Source organism: Nomascus leucogenys, chromosome 17, assembly GCF_006542625.1.
Source record: "Nomascus leucogenys isolate Asia chromosome 17, Asia_NLE_v1, whole genome shotgun sequence".
Taxonomy (NCBI): domain Eukaryota; kingdom Metazoa; phylum Chordata; class Mammalia; order Primates; family Hylobatidae; genus Nomascus; species Nomascus leucogenys.
Genome location: NC_044397.1, coordinates 877,501 through 896,661, shown reverse-complemented (window position 1 = coordinate 896,661; position 19,161 = coordinate 877,501). Strand labels below are relative to the sequence as shown.

Below are 19,161 nucleotides of genomic sequence, written 5' to 3'. Positions count from 1 at the left end.
GAGCTAACTTACCTATTAAAATAGAAAGGATAATTACCAACAGGAAAATAGTTAAATAAATTACAGTATATCTTTTAAAAAGAATGAGGCAGTTCTGGCCAGGTGCAGTGGCTCACGCCTGTAATCCCAGCACTTTGGCAGGCCAAAGCAGGCAGATCACCTAAGCTCAGGAGTTCAAGACCAGACTGGCCAACATGGCGAAACCCCATCTCTGCTAAAAAATACAAAAATTAGCCGGGCATGGTGGCAGGTGCCTGTAATCCCAACTACTCAGGAGGCTGAAGAGAGAGAATGGCTTGAGCCGGGGAGGCGGAGGTTGCGGTGAGCCGAGATCATGCCACTGCACTCCAGCTTGGTGACAGAGCAAGACTCCGTCTCAAAAAAAAAAAGAGTGAGGCAGTTCTATATTCACTGACATGAAATAAACTCAGACATTAATTGAAAAAAGATGCATAACTACATGTAAGACACTATTTTTGTAAAAATCTTTAAAATAGATACATGCATTTTATGTATGATTAGGTCTATGTATCTGAAAGAATATCAGAGTATCTGCAAGAATACAAAAGACACTGGTAGCAGCAGTTTGGAACAGGAACCAGATGACTGGAAGATGACGGGACACCAAAGAGACTTAGTTTTCACTGCAAACCCTTTCTGATTTAGTATCATGTACAAGTATCACCTTTATAAGAAATAAGCAATCTTGAGAAGGTTAGAAGGTTTAAGTGGGATGATATGTCGAAAGCCCTTTAGCACAATTCCTGGTGGGTGGTAATGCTCACTTAATGTTAAGCAGGAAGTGACGTAGATTTGCAAATGTTAGAACACTACCCAGCAAACACCCAGTGCCCAAGAAACGATTTTCTTCTTCCCTCCCATTTTTATAATTTAATCCATACTCAACATTTAGAAATTGAAACAAGCTTACCAAATTCTTGTTTCACCTAACAGAGGTGATCCTAAAGGCTGCTTTTAAATAAAAATATAGCCAATTCAATCACTTTCACATTGATTTCTATTAAGATTTCAGAGGACATCTTATATATAATCTTTAATTTATGAATACAGTCCTTACTTCTTTAGCTATAAGAATCTTTACTCCCTAAACCTCTCTGCAAGATTAATAAGTAATGTGTAAGCTAACTATTACATATATAATACAAACTTTGAAAACAATACTAATTGATGTGTTTAAAGGGTTTCCTAGGCAGAGAGAAAAAAAGAGGAATCGAAGAGTAAAGAGAAAGTTCTGCTGAGAGAGGAACGGGGTGTTAGACACAGACACACCCACCACAAAAAAAAAAAAAAAAAAAAAAAAAAAAAAAAACAAAGGGCTACTGACATGCACATTAGCAGCTGCAAATAATCTAAGAGTACACCTGAATTCTTCAAGCCCACAAGCCCTCCTCACAGTAAAATATAAAATCAGATAAACTGCAGGAAGATCTCAACAGGCCAGTTAGGTAAGGTGACTGGGTAGAAAAATAAGAGACGGTCCTTAGATCCTCTCCTTAAAGGAGTATTACCACCTGCCAGTAACCCATGCAGGGAAAAAAGCAAACCTAATGTGTGCAGGCTGAAGGGCCAGAGGCCATCAATTACCATCCAGGAAAGGAATCTTAAAATCACAGTAGACTATTTTTTAAAGCTGTCAGCCCAAGGTGCTGGCACAGCCAGGAAGGCTAAGATAAATGATGGACTTCATCGACAAAGCTATCAGAGCTCAAACTGAATTTGTTAACATATTCTTGAACTAAACCATGATGTATTTAAACCTGGAACACTTTGAATAAGTCAGTTTATTGCAGCTTAAAAAAGACAGGCAGGAAGTCAGAAAAGAGAAACCAAGATGATCACAGAGATTAAATGGAGATAGACCAGAAGAGCCCGACGATTCAGGGGCTCCATTTCCTGGCGTTTATAACTCACCTGTCACTGTCTGTACCATCCCTCCTCCTTCCAAACCCAAACTCAGCTCTAAGAAAGACTGATCTCCACTCCACCTTCCAAACTTATTAAACCCATCATTAAATATGGCTCTTTTCCCTACTTGGAATGCTTTTCTATTTTCTACATCCTTTTTCAACATTGTATCCATCCTGTAACATTCTCTTCAAATTCTACACCCCTCATGAAGTCAACTTCATGGGAACATATGGGAAGTCAACTTCCCATATCCCTACCCCCAGCATCTACTAACTCATGTCTTCTTTAGTTCCCTAACATGCATAAATTAGGGCTTATATTACTTTTTAAAAATAAACTAGATTTAGATCATAATATAAGACACAATCAGGGCTGGGTGTGGTGGCTCACGCCTGTAATCCCTGCACTTTGGGAGGCCGAGGCAGGCAGACCACTTGAGTCCAGCAGTTCGAGACTGGCCTGGCCAACATAGCGAAACCCCATCTCTACCAAAAATAAAAATTAGCTGGGCTTGGTGGCACACACCTGTAATCCCAGCTATTCAGGACGCTGAGGCACAAGAATTGCTTGAGTCTGGGAGGCAGAGGTTGCGGTGAGCCAAGATCATGCCATTGCACTCCAGCCAGGGCAACAAGAGTGAAACCCCGTGTCAAAAACAAAACAAAACAAAACAAAAAACCCTGGCATACCCCTCCCTCTCTTCCTAGGAAGTCACTCTATTGGATCTGGCATTTTTCACACTCACTTTTATATTTTTATTTTCTATGTATGTATCCTTAAATAATGTATGATTTTGCATGTTTTTAAAACTTTATATAAATAACATCACACTGTAAATATGACTTATTTTGACTCTAAATCATGTTACTTTAAATTTTACTTAATTCCATGGCTAACTGGCTGATCTCTCCAACATAAGTTAAAAAAATACAAAACATTTGCTCTAACATAAGTGAAAAAGCATTTGACATTTTCAAACACAAAGAAAAGTGCAGAAAATGATATAATAAACATCCACGAACCCATCACTCTGATTTACAAATGTTAACATCTGTCACATTTCATTTAAGAAAAAAAGTGTTAGGCTGGTCATAGCGGCTCACACCTGTAATCCCAGCACTTTGGGAGGCCAAGGTGGTTGGGTCATGAGGTCAGGAGATCAAGACTATCCTGGCCAAAATGGTGAAACCCCATCTCTACTAAAAATACAAAAAAAATGAGCTGGGCGTGGTGGCACGCATCTGCAGTCCCAGCTACTCGGGAGGCCAAGGCAGGAGAATCGCTTGAACCCGGGAGGCAGAAGTTGCAGTGAGCGGAGATCGGGCCACTGCACTCCAGCCTGGCAACAGAGTAAGACTCCATCTCAAAAAAACAAAACAAAACAAAACAAAAACAAAGTGTTAGACTACTGATGCCCCAATTGCAGTCCCTAGTCCTGTTCCTTCACTTCCCAAGAGATAACAATTACTCTGAAATTGGAGGGAACTCCTCCCATCTGTTTTTATACCTCTACATATATTCACAGATCCATAAACAACACACAGTATTTTTCATGTTTTTAAACTTCACATAAAAGACTGCACATTGTACATATCTTTCTACATCTTGCTCTTTGCATTCAACAATGTGTTTTCACCCAATTCCACTTTTAAGTTTGTCTGATTACAAATGTAACATATGTTTAGTGGAAAAACCAGAAAGTCAATCATACACAGCATATTCTCCAGGGGAAGCCATGATGCCAAGTAGATTTTTTAGCTCCTAGAAAGCCATAGTGGTGCCATATCTTTTTCTGTAGCCCCCTTGCCACCTGGCAGAGCACGACATATACCAGCAGGCACTTAACAATATTTAGTAAGTGAAGATCAGATCTCTACAAAACGTAGGCCTCCACTTAAGCTAAACCTAAAAACCAGAGGTTAGTTAACACACTGCATCTTGAAGAAATCACACCACATATGCAGAGAAAAGAATGCCATGGAATATGCTGCCACGCAGACAAAATGGAACAGAAGTTCTGATTAACCTCCGTCACTCTCTTTAATAAAACCAACATCATAGAATGTATTGACATAGCTGTTTTGCCTAGTTGAAACAGTGCAAACATCTTGGTAGGAAAAATCAACAGGTGTTTGTTTAGCACTGATAAGAGAGCTAGCGCAAATATGAGAAAAAGACCTATCAAATTTAAATGCCAAACGTGTCGGCAACTGATCTAGGTTCACACACTCACTCCAAATTAGTCTTACAGAACAGGTGATCTATGCTGTTTCAATGATAATTTAGTGTCTTCTAGTCACTCACTCTACCAGTAAAACATCTCCAAGCCAAGAACAAGTTGTAATGTACCTGCCCAGGCAGGCTGTGACTTTTACACTAAGTCTCCTATCAGATTCATTATTATTTTAGGATTGGCTTCAAGTTCTTAACTTGGCCTCTCTTTCTAACAGTGAAGGGCCTGGAAGACTTAGGTAATTTGGATTTTGGCCAGATGCAGAGGCTCACGTCTGTAATCCCAACACTTTGGGAGGATGAAGTGGGCAGATTGCCTGAGCCCAGGAGTTCATGACCAGCCTAGGCAACATGGCAAGACCTGTCTCTACAAAAAATACAAAAATTAGCCAGGGCTGGGCACGGTGGTTCACACCTGTAATCTCAGAACTTTGGGAGGCTGAGGTGGGCTTGAGGTCAAGAGTTCAAGACCAGCCTGGCCAACATGGCGAAACCCCCTTCTCTACTAAAAATACAAAAATTAGCTGGGCATGGTAGCATGTGCCTGTAATCCCAACTACTCAGGAGGCTGAGGCAGGAGAATTGTTTAAACCTGGGAGGCAGAGGCTGCAGTGAGCCGAGATCATGCCACTGCACTCCAGCTTGGGCAACAGAGGGAGACCCTATATCTCAAAAAAAAAAAAAAAAAAAAAAAAAAAAAAATGGTGATTTTTTTTTTTTCTCCTGTGCCCAAGCTCTAGACACACATATACATACACACACTGACCAAAGCTTTTTTTTTCCCCCACAGGTTTGTGCCACCAAGCCCAGCTAATTTTTTTGTGTGTTTTTAGTAGAGACGGAGTTTCACCATGTTGGCCAGGCTGGCCTTGAACTCCTGACCTCAAATGATCCGCCTGTCTCAGCCTCCCAAAGTGCTGGGATTACGGGTGTGAGCCACCACACCCAGCCAGATCAAAGCTTTTCAAAGCTTTTCAATTTCAGTTTCAAAAACTGAAGCAAGGAGAGAAAACAAAAATGATAGCTACTATCATCGTAACTATCATTCTTATAATAGCTAATATTATTGTGTACCTTCTAACCAATTATTATGTATTATCTCATTTAATCCTCATAACAGCCCCATGGAGCAGATACTCTGTCCCTGTTTTAGAGATGGGGAGACTGATGCATTGAGGGGTTAATTAAATCCCATAAGATCACATAGCTAGAAAGCAGAGCTGGGATTTTAACCTAGGCAGTCAGATTTCAGAGCCTGAATTTTTTTTTTTTTTTTTTTTTTTTTTGAGACGGACTCTCGCTCTGTTGCCCAGGCTGGAGCGGAGTGACGCAATCTCAGTTCACTGCAACCTCCGCCTCCCAGGTTCAAGAGATTCTTGGGCATCAGCCTCCTGAGTAGCTGGGACTACAGGCGCACACTACCACGCCCAGCTAATTTGTATTTTTAGTAGAGATGAGGGGGGTTTCACCACGTTGGCCAGGCTGGTCTCGAACTCCTGGCCTCAAGTGATCCACCTGCCTCAGCCTTCCAAAATTCTGGGATTACAGGCCACCACACCTGCCAAAGACTGCATTCTTAACGACAATGGTACAGATTGCCTCTTATCTTCTAGGCATCAACACAATGACCATTTGATGTGCTAAGTACATGGGGCTCATGTGAATAACTGAGAGAACTTAAAAAGATGCTTAGTTCCACCAAGTTACCACATGACCCAGCAATTCCACTCCTATTTATCAGCAGAAGAATAGAAAATATATATCCAAAGAAAAACTTGTGCATAAATGTTCATAAAAGCATTATTCACAATAGCCCAAAAGTGAAAACAATTCAAATATCCATCAACTGATGAATGAACAAAATGTGGTGTATCTACACTACAGAGTATTATTCAGCCATAAAATGGAATGAAGTACTGATACATACTACAGCATGGACAAGCCTGAAATCACTGGGCTTTAATAAAAGAAGCTACTCCCAAAAGGCCTCATATCATATTACTCCATATATATAAGATGCCCCAAAGAGGTAAATCCACAGAAATAGAAAGTAGATTAGTAGTTACCAGGATCTGGAGTGGGGTGGATGGGGAGTGACCGTAAACAGCTATGTAGTTTCTTTTCGGGATGATGAAAATGTTCTGAAATTAGTGGTGATGGTTGCAAAAACCATCTATACTATAAATGAATATACTAAATACCACTGAATTGTACACTTTAAAAGAGTGAATTTTATGGTATGTGAATTATATCTCAATAAAGCTGTTATTTTTAAAAAGAATGTTTCATTCATTTGCAACTTGTTATTTTATTTAATAAAATTTCTATTTGTTGTCACTAAGGTTGTTGGATCATGATCAGACAAATGGAAAGAACCCTGTCATCGCTTTTATTTTTCACCTTTCAATTTGCAAAGAAGAGTAAACTAGTTTCATTTCCAAGTTGCCATGCATCTAGTACAGTCATTTGTGTCATTTCCCCACCCAGGAGAAAGTTTTTCTTCTCTAAGACCAAAACAGTACAGATGCAAAAGTTCTATTCTTGAGAAAATGCCCTAACATTTTCTTTAAATCAAAGTACCTTTCTATCTAAAAGAACCTTAGTTTTCTCCCATGACCAGAGACTCGTGGGCTTCACTGCTAAAAGCACACAGCTGAACAATGTTTTTCTTTACCAAGTAAGGTACTAAAAACTATTATGAATTGTGACAATATTTGAATACCTTAAAACAAACAGTGAAGACAATGACCTGGGGTAAGGATCTGAGTAACATTCTTTTAAATGTTTACTTGCTCTAATAATGACAGTAATGTTAATAACTACTGTTTTTTGAGCAACTATAGTGTGCTAAATAAACACTGTCCTAGGTTCTTTACAAATAGGGTATTTCACTTAGTCCCCACAGTAACTCTGAGGAAAGTATTTTTACTTTTCATTTCATAGATAAGGAAATTGAGGCCTAGAGAGATTATTTGTCTTGGTCACACATACAAGAGAGCCCAAATAGTAACCCAAGTCTTTCTGAACTTGAAAGTTCTCTATTTCTCTATATTCTTCAAAATGAAAAAGGAATCCAGAAACTTGAAGAAACTGAAAAGACTTCTCTTCCTATCTCAGAAAAGTAGTGCTGTAAAAAAGTTGACTGTTCTTATAGTCAAATACAGGAAATATAGGAAAAAAAGATTGTTAATAGCAACCAGCAGTCAGAAGGCACAGAAGCCCATGCCATGTCCCACATCTCTTACACTGCTTCCTGATAGAACAGTCTTCCTATTGATTCTGATTATAATCTTAAGATGTCAAGACTTAATGATCTCACTATGGAAAACCCCAAAGAATAGCAGTTAGCACAACTAGAGAGCTCACTAGACCAGGAAGGAAAAGGAATCAGTTGGCAGGAAGTGTGCTTACCTAAAAACACAGAACATCTTTAACAGTAATTTTAACACTGTAAGTCCACAGCACTTTAATCTGAAGTTATCTTTGCATTCCTTTCTATTACTTTAATAAGTATTACTAAAAGCTGATTTCCACCTTATTCTCCATATGTCTACTAGGATCCTTAATAAAATAAGACTCTTGGTGGGGCATGGTGGCTAATGCCTGTAATCCCAACACTTTGGGAGGCCAAGGCAAGAGGATCACTGGAGGCCAGGAGTCAGAGACCAGCCCTGGCCAGAAAGTCAGACCTTGTCTCTATTTCATTAAAAAATAAAATAAAATTAAGGCTCTTACCTAGCCACTATTGACCCTTATCTCTCTCTCGCTTTAAAAAAAAAAAAAGTCACGAGTTCAAAAGATTATCCCAGAAGGAAAAAATCTGAATCCATTAGAAAAGGTAGCACAGGGGGCACAACCAAACATGAATTTCATCACCAAGTAGACTGTAGCTGGCAGAAACCTTAAATTCACGACTGAAATACACACTCTTCCTTATACTTCTCAGGACTTTGCCCAAAATAAACTGAAACAGTAAACCAACAGTAGATTGATGGATGGATAATTTGCCAAAAGTCTCAACATACACCAAAAAGAGGGTGGGGGTAGTCTTAGGAGGTCTGCTCTCCAGTTAAACAACTGAATGAACGAATTTAGTGTAATGCACTTCTTGTGCAAATGCACTAAATTCGTTTATTCTTCAGTTGTTTAACTGGAGCAGACCTCCTAAGACTACCCCCACCCTAAGACTACCCCCACCCTCTTTTTGGTGTATGTTGCATTACAAAGCAGGGGAGGAAGAAGTCACTTGGGGTTGGACAAATCCTTAGAAAATGCCAAAGGAATAACTCTGATTCTGTGGTCATCTTGTAATAATTCCTAGTGGGAAAGGGCCAACTCAAGATAAAGTAAGGTCGGGTTTGAGAATCGTCCTCACTTTTCCTGCCTAACCCTCTCGGCAGACGGCCCCAAACTCCCACCAGAATCCTTCGGGTAAGTGCCGAGCTCGGGGAGCAAGGGAAGGGGCCATCCTCGAGCGACCAACCACCTGTGCGTGGTGGAGACCCCTGAGAGGGAGTCCTAATTAGAGTGGGAAGCAGCTCTGGGGAGGAACCTCCGAGACCAGGGCCGACACTGACTACTCACCCAACTCCACTCCCCTTTACGCCCAATCTTCGGCCACCTTCCCGCTGAGGTCACCCCTCCTGAAACCTCCGCCCCCAGACCCCGGTCTACACCCACATCCAGCCGTCCCCAAAGCTCGCTGTTCGCTCCTCTGCCTGACAGCTGCCCTGCGGCCACCAGGCAGCCCCAGCTTCCCCAAATCAGTCTTCCGGCCTCTGTGGCGCCCCAGGCCCGCGGGATTTAGGGATTAGGATCTGGAAGGGTTTGGTCCAATCCCCTCTCCCTCTCAGCGTCCTGGGCTCACCTCCCCGGCAGCTTTGCGCTCCTCTTCCAAAACTGCTTGCTGTTCTCAGCGGCCATTGCTCTGGCCGGGGGAAGGCCTTGTAGGCGGGCCAAGGGGTTGCCCGGCGAGATGCCCCCAGACCCCGCAATCTGAGGGCCAACCCAGGCCGCTTCCCCGCCGCCGGTCACCCGCTCCCAGCTCCGGGGGACGCCATCTTGGATGTGGGCACCCCTCCACCCAGCACCGCTGCCATTGGTGGGCTGCGCAAACCGTGGACGGATCGACCAATCGGGAGCCGGAATCCTGCAGGCCGCTGAAGCCAACCGGTAACGTCAGGGGCTGGGCACACAGGTGGACGGGGTAGACGGAGCTTGGACGAGCAGAGAGGCGGGGCTCAAAGTTCCTACCCGCCAGAGGGAAGAAGCAGGTAAAGTAAGGGACCTATGGGAAGGAAGAGAGGGGATTATCTTCTTCCTGAGGAATGAAGTTCCTTAGTCTAATATTTTTTGGCAAGAGAAAGCATACTATGTATTTATATATAGGAATCTTTGACCTAAAAGTAAGGGCCCATGTGTTGGTTGTGGCCCATTTTTATCCTCTCTCAATTCAATGACACTCTGGTTATTACCCTGCCTTCCTCATTCCGTTTACATGTCCATTCGTTTTTCTGAAGGAAGGTCAGCAGGGACCCGATAGCCCGGGATTGCTAACTGTTCAACACGTGAGCAACGGTTCATCAGAGTCTCCCTCTCCCTCTGTTTATTGAAAACGATTGAAGGACTTGTGCTGTGGGTGAAAAATTCAAATGATCTAATCCCTATGTCAATCCATAACTCTCACTTTCTGACTATGCTAACAGTGTATAGGAAATGGTTTATAATAGCTGTCCGACTCAGATTACCAAATACCATTTCTTTGAAGGACACAGTATTGCTCCATCGTGTGAATCACGAAGTTAAGGATGTATATCCTCCCGGCCCCACCAACATCCTTAATTTCCCGTGTTAATCTATTATAAATCTTGCACCCTTGAATTTATTTTCAATCTAATTTTCCCAGACAATGAGATTTAGTATTAGCATTTTGAATCCTTTGAATGTCTTGTCAGTGTTTTTTTGCTGGTTTTGAGTTTCTGTGGTTGTATTCCGTGGTGATTTGGAGAGAGAGGGAAGGCGGGCACCAGTCCAGAGTGGTTTTTGTCCCTTCGAAGGACTGTTGAGGTGGGCTGCATGTCCCCCACCCCCACCCCCACCCTCCATTTACAGCTACCACATGTACTTCCACATATTGGAGAATACTTAAAGACCCGACCCCTGGCCCCAACCAAAGAAGGACCTTCTTTTATATGTCCTCCAACGACGGTTTCTTCATTACTCCCATTTTCAAGCTTCTTTTGTCCCCTAATTTTAGAATTATAGGATTGGATGACAAGGGCTATTTTTACTTCCTCTGAGTCTTTCATGCTATAAAAGCATCTTATCTTCTTTATGGGCATTTAACCTAGAGATAAAAGCCCCTCTATTCTTTTAATCATTTTACCTGCCTTTCTCTGGCACTTCTTTTTCTTAGGATGCAGTGACCAGCACTGCACACTAAGCCCAAAGAGGGACGTACTGAGGCTTTGTTAAGGCTGATGTTTTGTCTTTATTCTGCATAGCCAGACCTTTTGCTGGCTGTTTGGACTTTAGAAGAGTTGATGTCTTGAAGGAGTAATCTAAAACAACTTCTAGATTCCTTACCTTGGTGGCAACCACCAGTTCAGAGTTCATTGTCTTAAAGGTATCCTCTGAATTGTCTTCCCCTATGTGAGCTGCCATACACTCATCCATGTGACAAGATACCTGCCACTTTCCAGCTTATGCACATGGCTTTAGAGATGTTCCAGAAGCTGCTCCCTATTGATTTGACATTTTACTATGTGGAAAGCAAAGTACAATTTGTGTACCTAGACATATCTCAAAATACTCCTTTTTCTTAATCTTTTATGAAATGTTAAATGACACTGATTCCCAGGGGGTGTTGTTAACAGTGCTCAACCCAGAAAAGCCCTGTTATTTCTACAGTTTGTTTTCTATATCAGTTTCCCCTCCAAGATTTTTTAAAAATTCACATCAGTTACCTTGTGATGACTTTTTAAACAAGGAAAGTGAGATTTTTGGAACCTTTTTCACCACTACCACTTGGTCACCCTAATCTTCACCAACCACACACCTGCTTACAGCAGCCTGCTATTTGGCTCTCTGCTTCCACTCTTACCCCTTTAGACTCCATTCCCCATATACCAGCCAGAGAGACCTTTTTTTTTTTTTTTTTTTTTTTTGAGACCAGGTCTTGCCCTGTCACCCAAGCTGGAGTCCAGTGACATGACCTCAGCACACTACAACCTCCACCTCCCAGGCTCAGGCAATCCTCCCACATCAGCCTCCTGAGTAGCTGGGACTAACAGGCACATACCACCATGGCCAGCTAATTTTTTTGTATTTTTGTAGAGATGAAGTTTCACCATGTTGCCCAGGCTGGTCTCATACTCCTGAACTCAAACAATTCACCACCTTTGGCCTCCCAGAGAGCTAGTATTACAGGTGGGAGCCATCGCACCCAGCCCAGAGACACCCTGTTAAAATGTAGACCATATCATGTCACTCCTCTGCTCAAAACCTTGCAATGGCCCCCATTGTACTTGGCATAAAATCCAAGCTCCTTAAAGACCCTACATGACTTGGCTCCACTCACCTCTCCAGTCTCATCTCATTATGCTTTCTTTCTTGCTTAATCTGCTCCAGCCATGCCCATTGGTCTTATTGCCTGGCTCTATTTTTCTTTAAAGCACTGTCACTACAGGCCATATTATGTACTTGTTTGCTGTCCATCTCCATCCCTTAAAATAGAGGCCCCCTATCTGTTGCCTGTTAGGAACCAGGCTGCACAGCAGGAGGTGAGCGGTGGGTGGGCATGCAATCATTACTGCCAGAGCTCCGCCTCCTGTCAGATCAGCAGCAGCATCAGATTCTCATAGGAGTTTGAACCCTACTGTGAACTGCTCATGCAAGGGATCTGGGTTGCGTTGCGCACTCCTTATGAGAATCTAATGCCTTGTGATTTGAAGTGGAACCATTTCATCCTTTAACCCCCGTCCCCCAAAATTTTCGTGGAAAAGTTGTCTTCCATGAAACTGGTCCCAGGTGCCAAAAAGGTTGGGGACTGCTGCCCTAGAGATTGTGAACCCCACTAAGACTGGGACTTTGTTTTGTTCCCTGCTGTATCCGCAGCACCTAGAATAGTGTTTGGAACATAGTGAGTGCTTACTAAATATTTACTGAGTGAAAGAAGGAAGAATATAAATATTTCTTGTCTTTCGATTCTATGTTGTTCACATATTTTTTTGTTAGGAAAGATGATAGAAACAGTGTTTCCTAACCCGTAGTAGGACGTGTCCACTTTACCAATGATTCTACGTCCTTGCCTACATCCTCGGCTGAAGAACAGTCTTCTCTGAGAAAGATTGTATTCTTCAAACTCTTTTGCAGCTTCAAAGGAATGTGCCTGTACCTGGAATAATGAGGGAGGGAGGCCACCCACCTAGTCAGGAGATCAGTTGGTAGCTGTCATCAAAGGGCTGATAGGTATGGCAGCCACCCTTGCCCAGCAAGAGGTGTAAATCATTGGTTTGAGGTTCCCAAGGGGTCCTTAGAGGCCTTCTGATGGAGGTCCTTCTTGGCAGACGTTCACTGGTCCACTAGACCAGTGCTTCCTATACTATATTGCACATGTGAATCACTGAGGATTATATTAAAAACCTAGATTCTGATTCAGGAGGTCTGAGGTGGAGCCTACAACTCAGAATTTCTAACAAGCTCCCAGGTGACACTGATGCTGCTGATCCATGGACCTCACTTTGTAGATCTTCTATTACTAACACAGTATGGCCTGTGATTGTTTATCTCAAGAGTTTATTTTGAAACTGTAAGTAGAGGCTTCTGCAAGTTTTTACTCCCCCCCCCAACTTAATCTTCATTCAAAAGAGGGTTAAACAACTTAAAATGTGGCAAAGTATAGTTAAGGGATGAGATATGCCTGGGTTGACTGTGGACTCAAAAGAGGTAGGCATATCCCAACCCTTAGAGAAAGTTTTATGAAAGAGATAATCCTTGAGTAGGGGGAGAAAAGGAAAGAGAAAGGCCTGAAGAACTATAGGAGGAAAGTCACTTCAGGACAGGAGCTCCAATGGGAAGATAAAAATAGAGAAAAAAGCCTTTGGACTTACAGAGAAATCACTGGCAGACTTTAACCTTAGCAAAGGAGTGGAGTGGAAGGAAGGAAGTAGACACTGTGATGAGGGGAAGGGTTAAGAAATGAGAGCAAGAAGCAGCCCTCACAGTGCACTGTGCAATGTTGGGCCACCTAAGAGATAGTGAGGTCAAGCTGGGATTTAACAGCAAGAGAGCTTTATAGTATCTAAACAACCACTGTAAGAGCCAATGGCAGAGATCAGTTATATTAGAGAAGGCAAGGGGATAAACAAAAAGACTGAAAAAGTAAGAGGTTATAGGAATAAAGAGAGGAAGAGAAAGTTTTTAGAATTTGGGGGATGAAGGGAAAACTAGGTATTTCATTCCTAAGAATTTATTCTAAGAAAAGAAGTCACCGTACCTGGCAAGAAGAAAGGGGAAAATCTCTGTGTACAAAGATATTCTTTGCCTTGCAACCAATAATAAACAGGGGAAAATGAAAAGAATATGAAGACTTAAACGTGAGAAGGCAGTTACGTAAATTAAGGTGTGCAGTTTATAAACTTGAACCATGTTATACCATTAAAGAGGGCAGATTTGAATGCTACACATAGCACATCAAAAAGGTGTATGAAATGATGTACAGCAGGGAAAAGGTAGAATATAAAATATCTTTGCATGATTTCAATAAGAATATATGGGTTTTGTCAAAGATTGGAAGAAAACGTGGAAAAATTAAGCAAATTTTGGTAGAGGGTAGAATTATACATCTTGGTACTTCTGGAACTTTTCTTTAATGTCACCATTTTTTAATATTATAAAATATACATCGCCTGGGTACAGTAGCTCATACCTGCAATCCCAGCACTTTGGGAGGCTGAGGCAGGTGGATCACTTGAGCTCAGGAGTTCGAGAGCAGCCTGGGCAACATGACAAAACCCCATCTCTATCAAAAATACAAAAAATTAGTGGAGTGTGGTGGTACACACCTGTGGTCCCAGCTACTCAGAGGCTGAGGTGGGAGGATCACTTGAGCCCAGGAGGCGGGGGTTACAGTGAGCCGAGATTGTGCCATTGCACTCCAGCCTGGGTGACAGAGTGAGACCCTGTCCAAAAAAAAATATATATATATATATATATATATATACACACACACAGACACATACATACACACACACACACACCCCTCACACCCCTCACAACATATACATGTTGACATATATATGTGTGTGTATGCATATATATGCATACATGTATATGTATGTTATGTATGTATACATATATGTATATATGTCAACCAGGGGTTGACAAGCTTCTTATGTCAAGGGCAGGATTGTAGATATTTTTAGGCTTTGCCAGCCATATGGTCTCTGTTGCAGCTATTCATCTCTGCCATTGTAGTGTGAAAGCAACCATAGACAATAAATAAGCTCTCAGGGCTATGTTCTAATAAAACTTATTTTATCCACATTGAAATTTGAACTTTATGTTACATGTCATGGAATATTATTCTTCTTTCAAGTTTTTCAACAATTAGAAAATGTAAAATCCATTTTTATCTCCTAGGTCATATAAAAATAGCATACCAGATTTGGCCCATCATTGGTAATTTGCCATCTCCTGCAATAAATAATAAAGAACAAATAAGAAAAAGATTAATAAACAAAAAATCTTAAAATATAATTAAAGTTCCATTTTGTTCCTCTCTGATCTCATTCCCCTCCCTCTCTCCAGTGGAAACCATGATCCTGAGTTACATGTTCAGCATTCCCATGCGTGTTTTACAGTTTTATTACATATGTGTGTATCCATAAACAACATGTTTTTCATGTTTTGAAACTTTATAAATAACATCGTACTGTACATATGCTTCAGCAACTGGCTTTTTCACTCAACATTCTGTTAATACATTGAGCTCTAGTTTACTCAACTGCAATATATCATTCCATTATGTGAATATTCCTCAATTCTCATTTCCTGTTATTTTCATTTTGAGCATTGCTCATTCAGCATTCTTTTATACATTATCTCATGGAAATTTTTATCCAGTGTAGTTTTTTTCAAATTATGGTTTCTCAACTGTCTTAGTCCATTCAGGCTGCTATAACAAAATATCATAGATCAGTCCTTTTGCAGTTCGTAAGCAAGGTGAGTGGGTGTTCATGGTGATATGTCAGATGTGCCTCCGTCAAACCTTGTTAAGATGTCAGCACATTACCTGTCTGACATGAAAAAATAAAAAACAAAATATCATAGATTGGGTAGCTTGTAAACAGCAGACATTTATTTCTCACAGTTCTGGAGGCTAAGAAGTACAAGATCAAGATGCCAGCAGATTTGGTGTCTGGTGAGGGCCCATTTCCTGGTTCATAGATAACACCTGCTGGCTGTGTCCCCACATGGTGGAAAGAGCCAGGCAGCTCTTTGGAGCCCCTCTTAAAAGGCAGTAATCTACCTTCATCACCTCCCAAATACCTTACCACCTAATACCATCATATTGGTGATTGATTTCAACACATGTGTCTAAATCCAATTTTGAGAGGACACAAACATTCCATAGCATCAACTACTAGTGAGTTAAAGTAAACTTAAAGGTTGGGACCTTTAATGAAATAGAATAGACAGAAATAGAAAAGATCAGAATGTGTTGCACGTAATATGGGCATTGTTTTGCAAAATTTTTTCCCAGCTTTTTTACACTTACACATACATGCACACGCACGCCTGAGAGAGAGATATTTGGTTGTGATGTAAAATGTACTTCTCAATAAGAGGTTGTGATCAGCATGTTTGGAAAGCACTGCTTTAAGGTATAGTACCTAGGAATATCTAGGAAAGGCGTTGCTAAATCACAGAACATGTACAACTTCCACTTTACTAAATGTTGCAAAGTGTTCTCCAAAGTGGCTTTTCCAACTTATCCTCACAGCAGTGAGTGTGAGTTTTCATTGCTCCACATCCTCACCTATAGCAGAATTTTTTCATGGGATGTTAAATATATCATACACACAAGAGAATGTATAAAACTAATATGCACAGTTTGATTAATAACATTTGCATTCGTGTACCCACTCCCCATGCTATACAACAGGATATTACCAATACCTTAGAAGCCTCTTAGGGGTCCCTTCCTATGGGCATTCCCCTTTTCTCTCTCTTTCAGATGTAACCACTCTGCAGAATTTTGTGTTAATAATTCCCTTGTTTTTATATTTTCTACCTATGTTTGTAACCTTAAGTAACATACTCTTAATATTGTATATATCTATTCTTCTGTTGCCTGCTTCTTTTAGACAATAGTATGATTTTGATATTTACCTGTGTTGATGAGTACAGCTATAGTTCACTAATTTTCACTGTTGTAATAGTCCATTTTATAATACCGTATTTTATCTATGCTACTACTGATGGACATTTGGTTGTTTCACATTCTGTGCCACTATGAACTCTGCTGCTACAAACTTTCTTATGTGTGTCTTCTGGATAAGTGAACAACTAGAAAGATTTCTCTAGGTTGTTGACATGGAAGTGGAATTGGTGGTCTGGAGTGTATGCGTAAGTTCAACTTTGCAAAATATTGCCCAACTGTTTTTCAAAGTGGTCATACTACTTTACACTTCCAACCACATGGGATGAGAGTTCCATTTTTATTTCCTATAACATGGTTTCAACAGTAAATAAAAACTAGAGGGAAAAGGTGGTTCAAAGTCAGATCCTAAGGGAAGGACAAAATTTGGTTGAACAGGAAGTAGAAAAGTAGAAATCTTAGTCTCTGTTCAGTCACATAGATATCTTCCTTCCACTGGGTGCGGTGGCTTACACCTGTAATCCCAACACTTTGGGAGGCTGAGGCGGTTGGATCACTTGAGGTCAGGAGTTCAAAACCAGCTTGGCCAACATGGTGAAACCCCGTCTCCACTAAAATACAAAAAAATTAGCTGTGCATGGTGGCATGTGTCTGTAGTCCCAGCTACTTGGGAGGCTGAGGCAGGAGAATTGCTTGAACCTGGAAAATGGAGGTTTCAGTGAGCCAAGATTGCACCACTGCACTCCAACGTAGGCAACAGAGTAAGACTCTGTCTCCCAAAAAAAAAAAAAAAAAAAAAAAAAAAAAGAAGAAAGAAAAGAAATATTCCTTTCTTCCTTTCTATTGTCATAAATTTCTGCATGGCACAAATTCAAAATCTACAAATGGATATGCTTAATTGTGGCCCCAAAAAAGATATGTCTACATTAAAATCCCTGGAACCTGTGGATGTTACGTTATTCAGAAAAAGGGTCTTTAACAGATATTAAGTTAAAGATTTTGAGATGAGATCATCTTGGACTCCTTGGCTGGGTCTCAAATCCAATGACAAGTGTTCTTTCATGAGAGAAGATACAGACAGAAGAGAAGGAGGCAGTGTGACCACAGAGGCAGATTGGAGTGTTGCAGCCACAAGCCAAGGAATACCTGGAGCCACCAGAACCCCGAAGGGGCAGGAAAGGATTCTCTGCTAGAGCCTTTGAAGCATGAGGACTTCTAGCCTCCAGAACCTTAAGAGAACAAATTTCTATTGTTTTATGCCACTATGTTTGTTGTTATTTGTTGCAGAGAAGTCTTAGGAAGCTCATGCAGGATATAAAGAAAAAGTTGATCTCCCTTACAACTTTTTGCCCGTCGCCACCTATTTCTGCTCCCCAGAGGCAACCACTGTTGCCAGTTCCTTGTTTGCCATCCTTATAGAGATATTCTTAAAGAGACCCCTAGTAATTGGCAGGAACATTGAAAATCATTTTACAGATGAGAAGACTGAAGCTCAAAGAGAGGAAGAGGCTTGCCTGAGGACCCTCAAGCTAGCCAGCAGCAGATGAATAGCAACCCAGGTTTCCTGTTTCTTGTGCTCCTTTAATGTAAGAGAAGTATCTAGAAGCAGATTTTGATATTAGGCTACAGAGAAAGAAGAGCAAGGTATTGGGTGAGTGAAGGGAGGGGAATGCCATGAAGGTGAGAATGGGGGTAAAAAAATATGATTTTGCCTCAGGTTGACCTCAATTCAATGCAGCACTGCACCAGATCATTGCCACACATTGTAGATAGAAATTAATTCTTCTAACTAGCTTTTATTGAGCATCTACTATATCCCTGGCACTAAACTATATTAAGAACTATAAACATACAGCCCCTGTCCTCAACAAGTGTATAATCTAGTAGAGGAGTCTGGTTAGTAAGTAAAGCAGCATGACAAGTGATAAAAATGGAGGTGTATACTATAATATGTCCTAAGAAAACACAGAGTGGAGCATGATCCTCTCTGATTGGGAAGCTGAGGAAGGCCTTGAAAGATGAGTGTGATTTTACTAGGTAAACAGGGAGGGAAAAGCATCCTAGGCAGAAGAATGAAACCTACATGGAACTATGGATGTCTACAAGGAGAAATTACATATGAGAAACTGTAGGAGATGCTGTCAGTACCTCACCCACATCCCTCATCCTCTTCATGTGCTAAGTGCATCTGTTTGCCTGAAGCCTCTTCCCCCAGCTCCCAAAAACTATGGAAAACCATGCTGTTCACACTCATGGCATACTGGAAATGTCGAAGAGTTAACTCCTCCTGGGAGCAGCCCTGAACTAGTGACTGACTCTCAGGAGTTGGTAAACACCCAAGCTCCTTCAACACTTAGAGGGGATAATTCTGAGGTGTGTATTTCTCAGAGTTTCTTTACAGGATTAAGTTCCTGTTGTCCATTGTGGTAGTTGGCTTAATAGTTTGCCCTTGCCGGGTTCACGCCTGTAATCCCAGCACTTTGGGAGGCCGACGTGGGTGAATCACGAGGTCAGGAGATCGAGACCATCCTGGCCAACATGGTGAAACCCCATCTCTACCAAAAATACAAAAATTAGCTGGTTGTGGTGGCACGCACCTGTAGTCCCAGCTACTTGGG

At 41.3% G+C, this 19,161-nt stretch overlaps 2 protein-coding genes and 1 non-coding gene across 6 annotated transcripts in view; 2 read left to right on the top strand and 1 right to left on the bottom strand.

Annotated features, from left to right (window-relative positions):
* The window catches only part of TBC1D22B (TBC1 domain family member 22B), a 72,921-nt gene extending 63,666 nt beyond the window's left edge, over positions 1-9,255 (bottom strand). Inside the window, exon 1 of the mRNA XM_030796357.1 lies at positions 9,029-9,255. Within this exon, the coding sequence (XP_030652217.1) occupies positions 9,029-9,084 (56 nt within the window). The 5' untranslated portion in view covers positions 9,085-9,255. The remainder of the gene's footprint in view (positions 1-9,028) is intronic.
* The window catches only part of TMEM217 (transmembrane protein 217), a 35,031-nt gene continuing 24,716 nt past the window's right edge, over positions 8,847-19,161 (top strand). For 2 of the 4 annotated variants that reach the window (XM_030796358.1, XM_012496567.2), the window contains exon 1: positions 8,847-9,434. The gene's annotated coding sequence lies outside the window, so the exon portion shown is untranslated. Of the gene's footprint in view, positions 9,440-19,161 lie in introns of all 4 variants that reach the window. The other 2 variants (XM_012496566.2, XM_003276908.4) reach the window with 2 other exon arrangements.
* On the top strand, positions 15,361-15,464 carry LOC115831076. The gene has a single exon (XR_004026623.1). It is a non-coding gene; the product is annotated as a small nucleolar RNA U13 (small nucleolar RNA).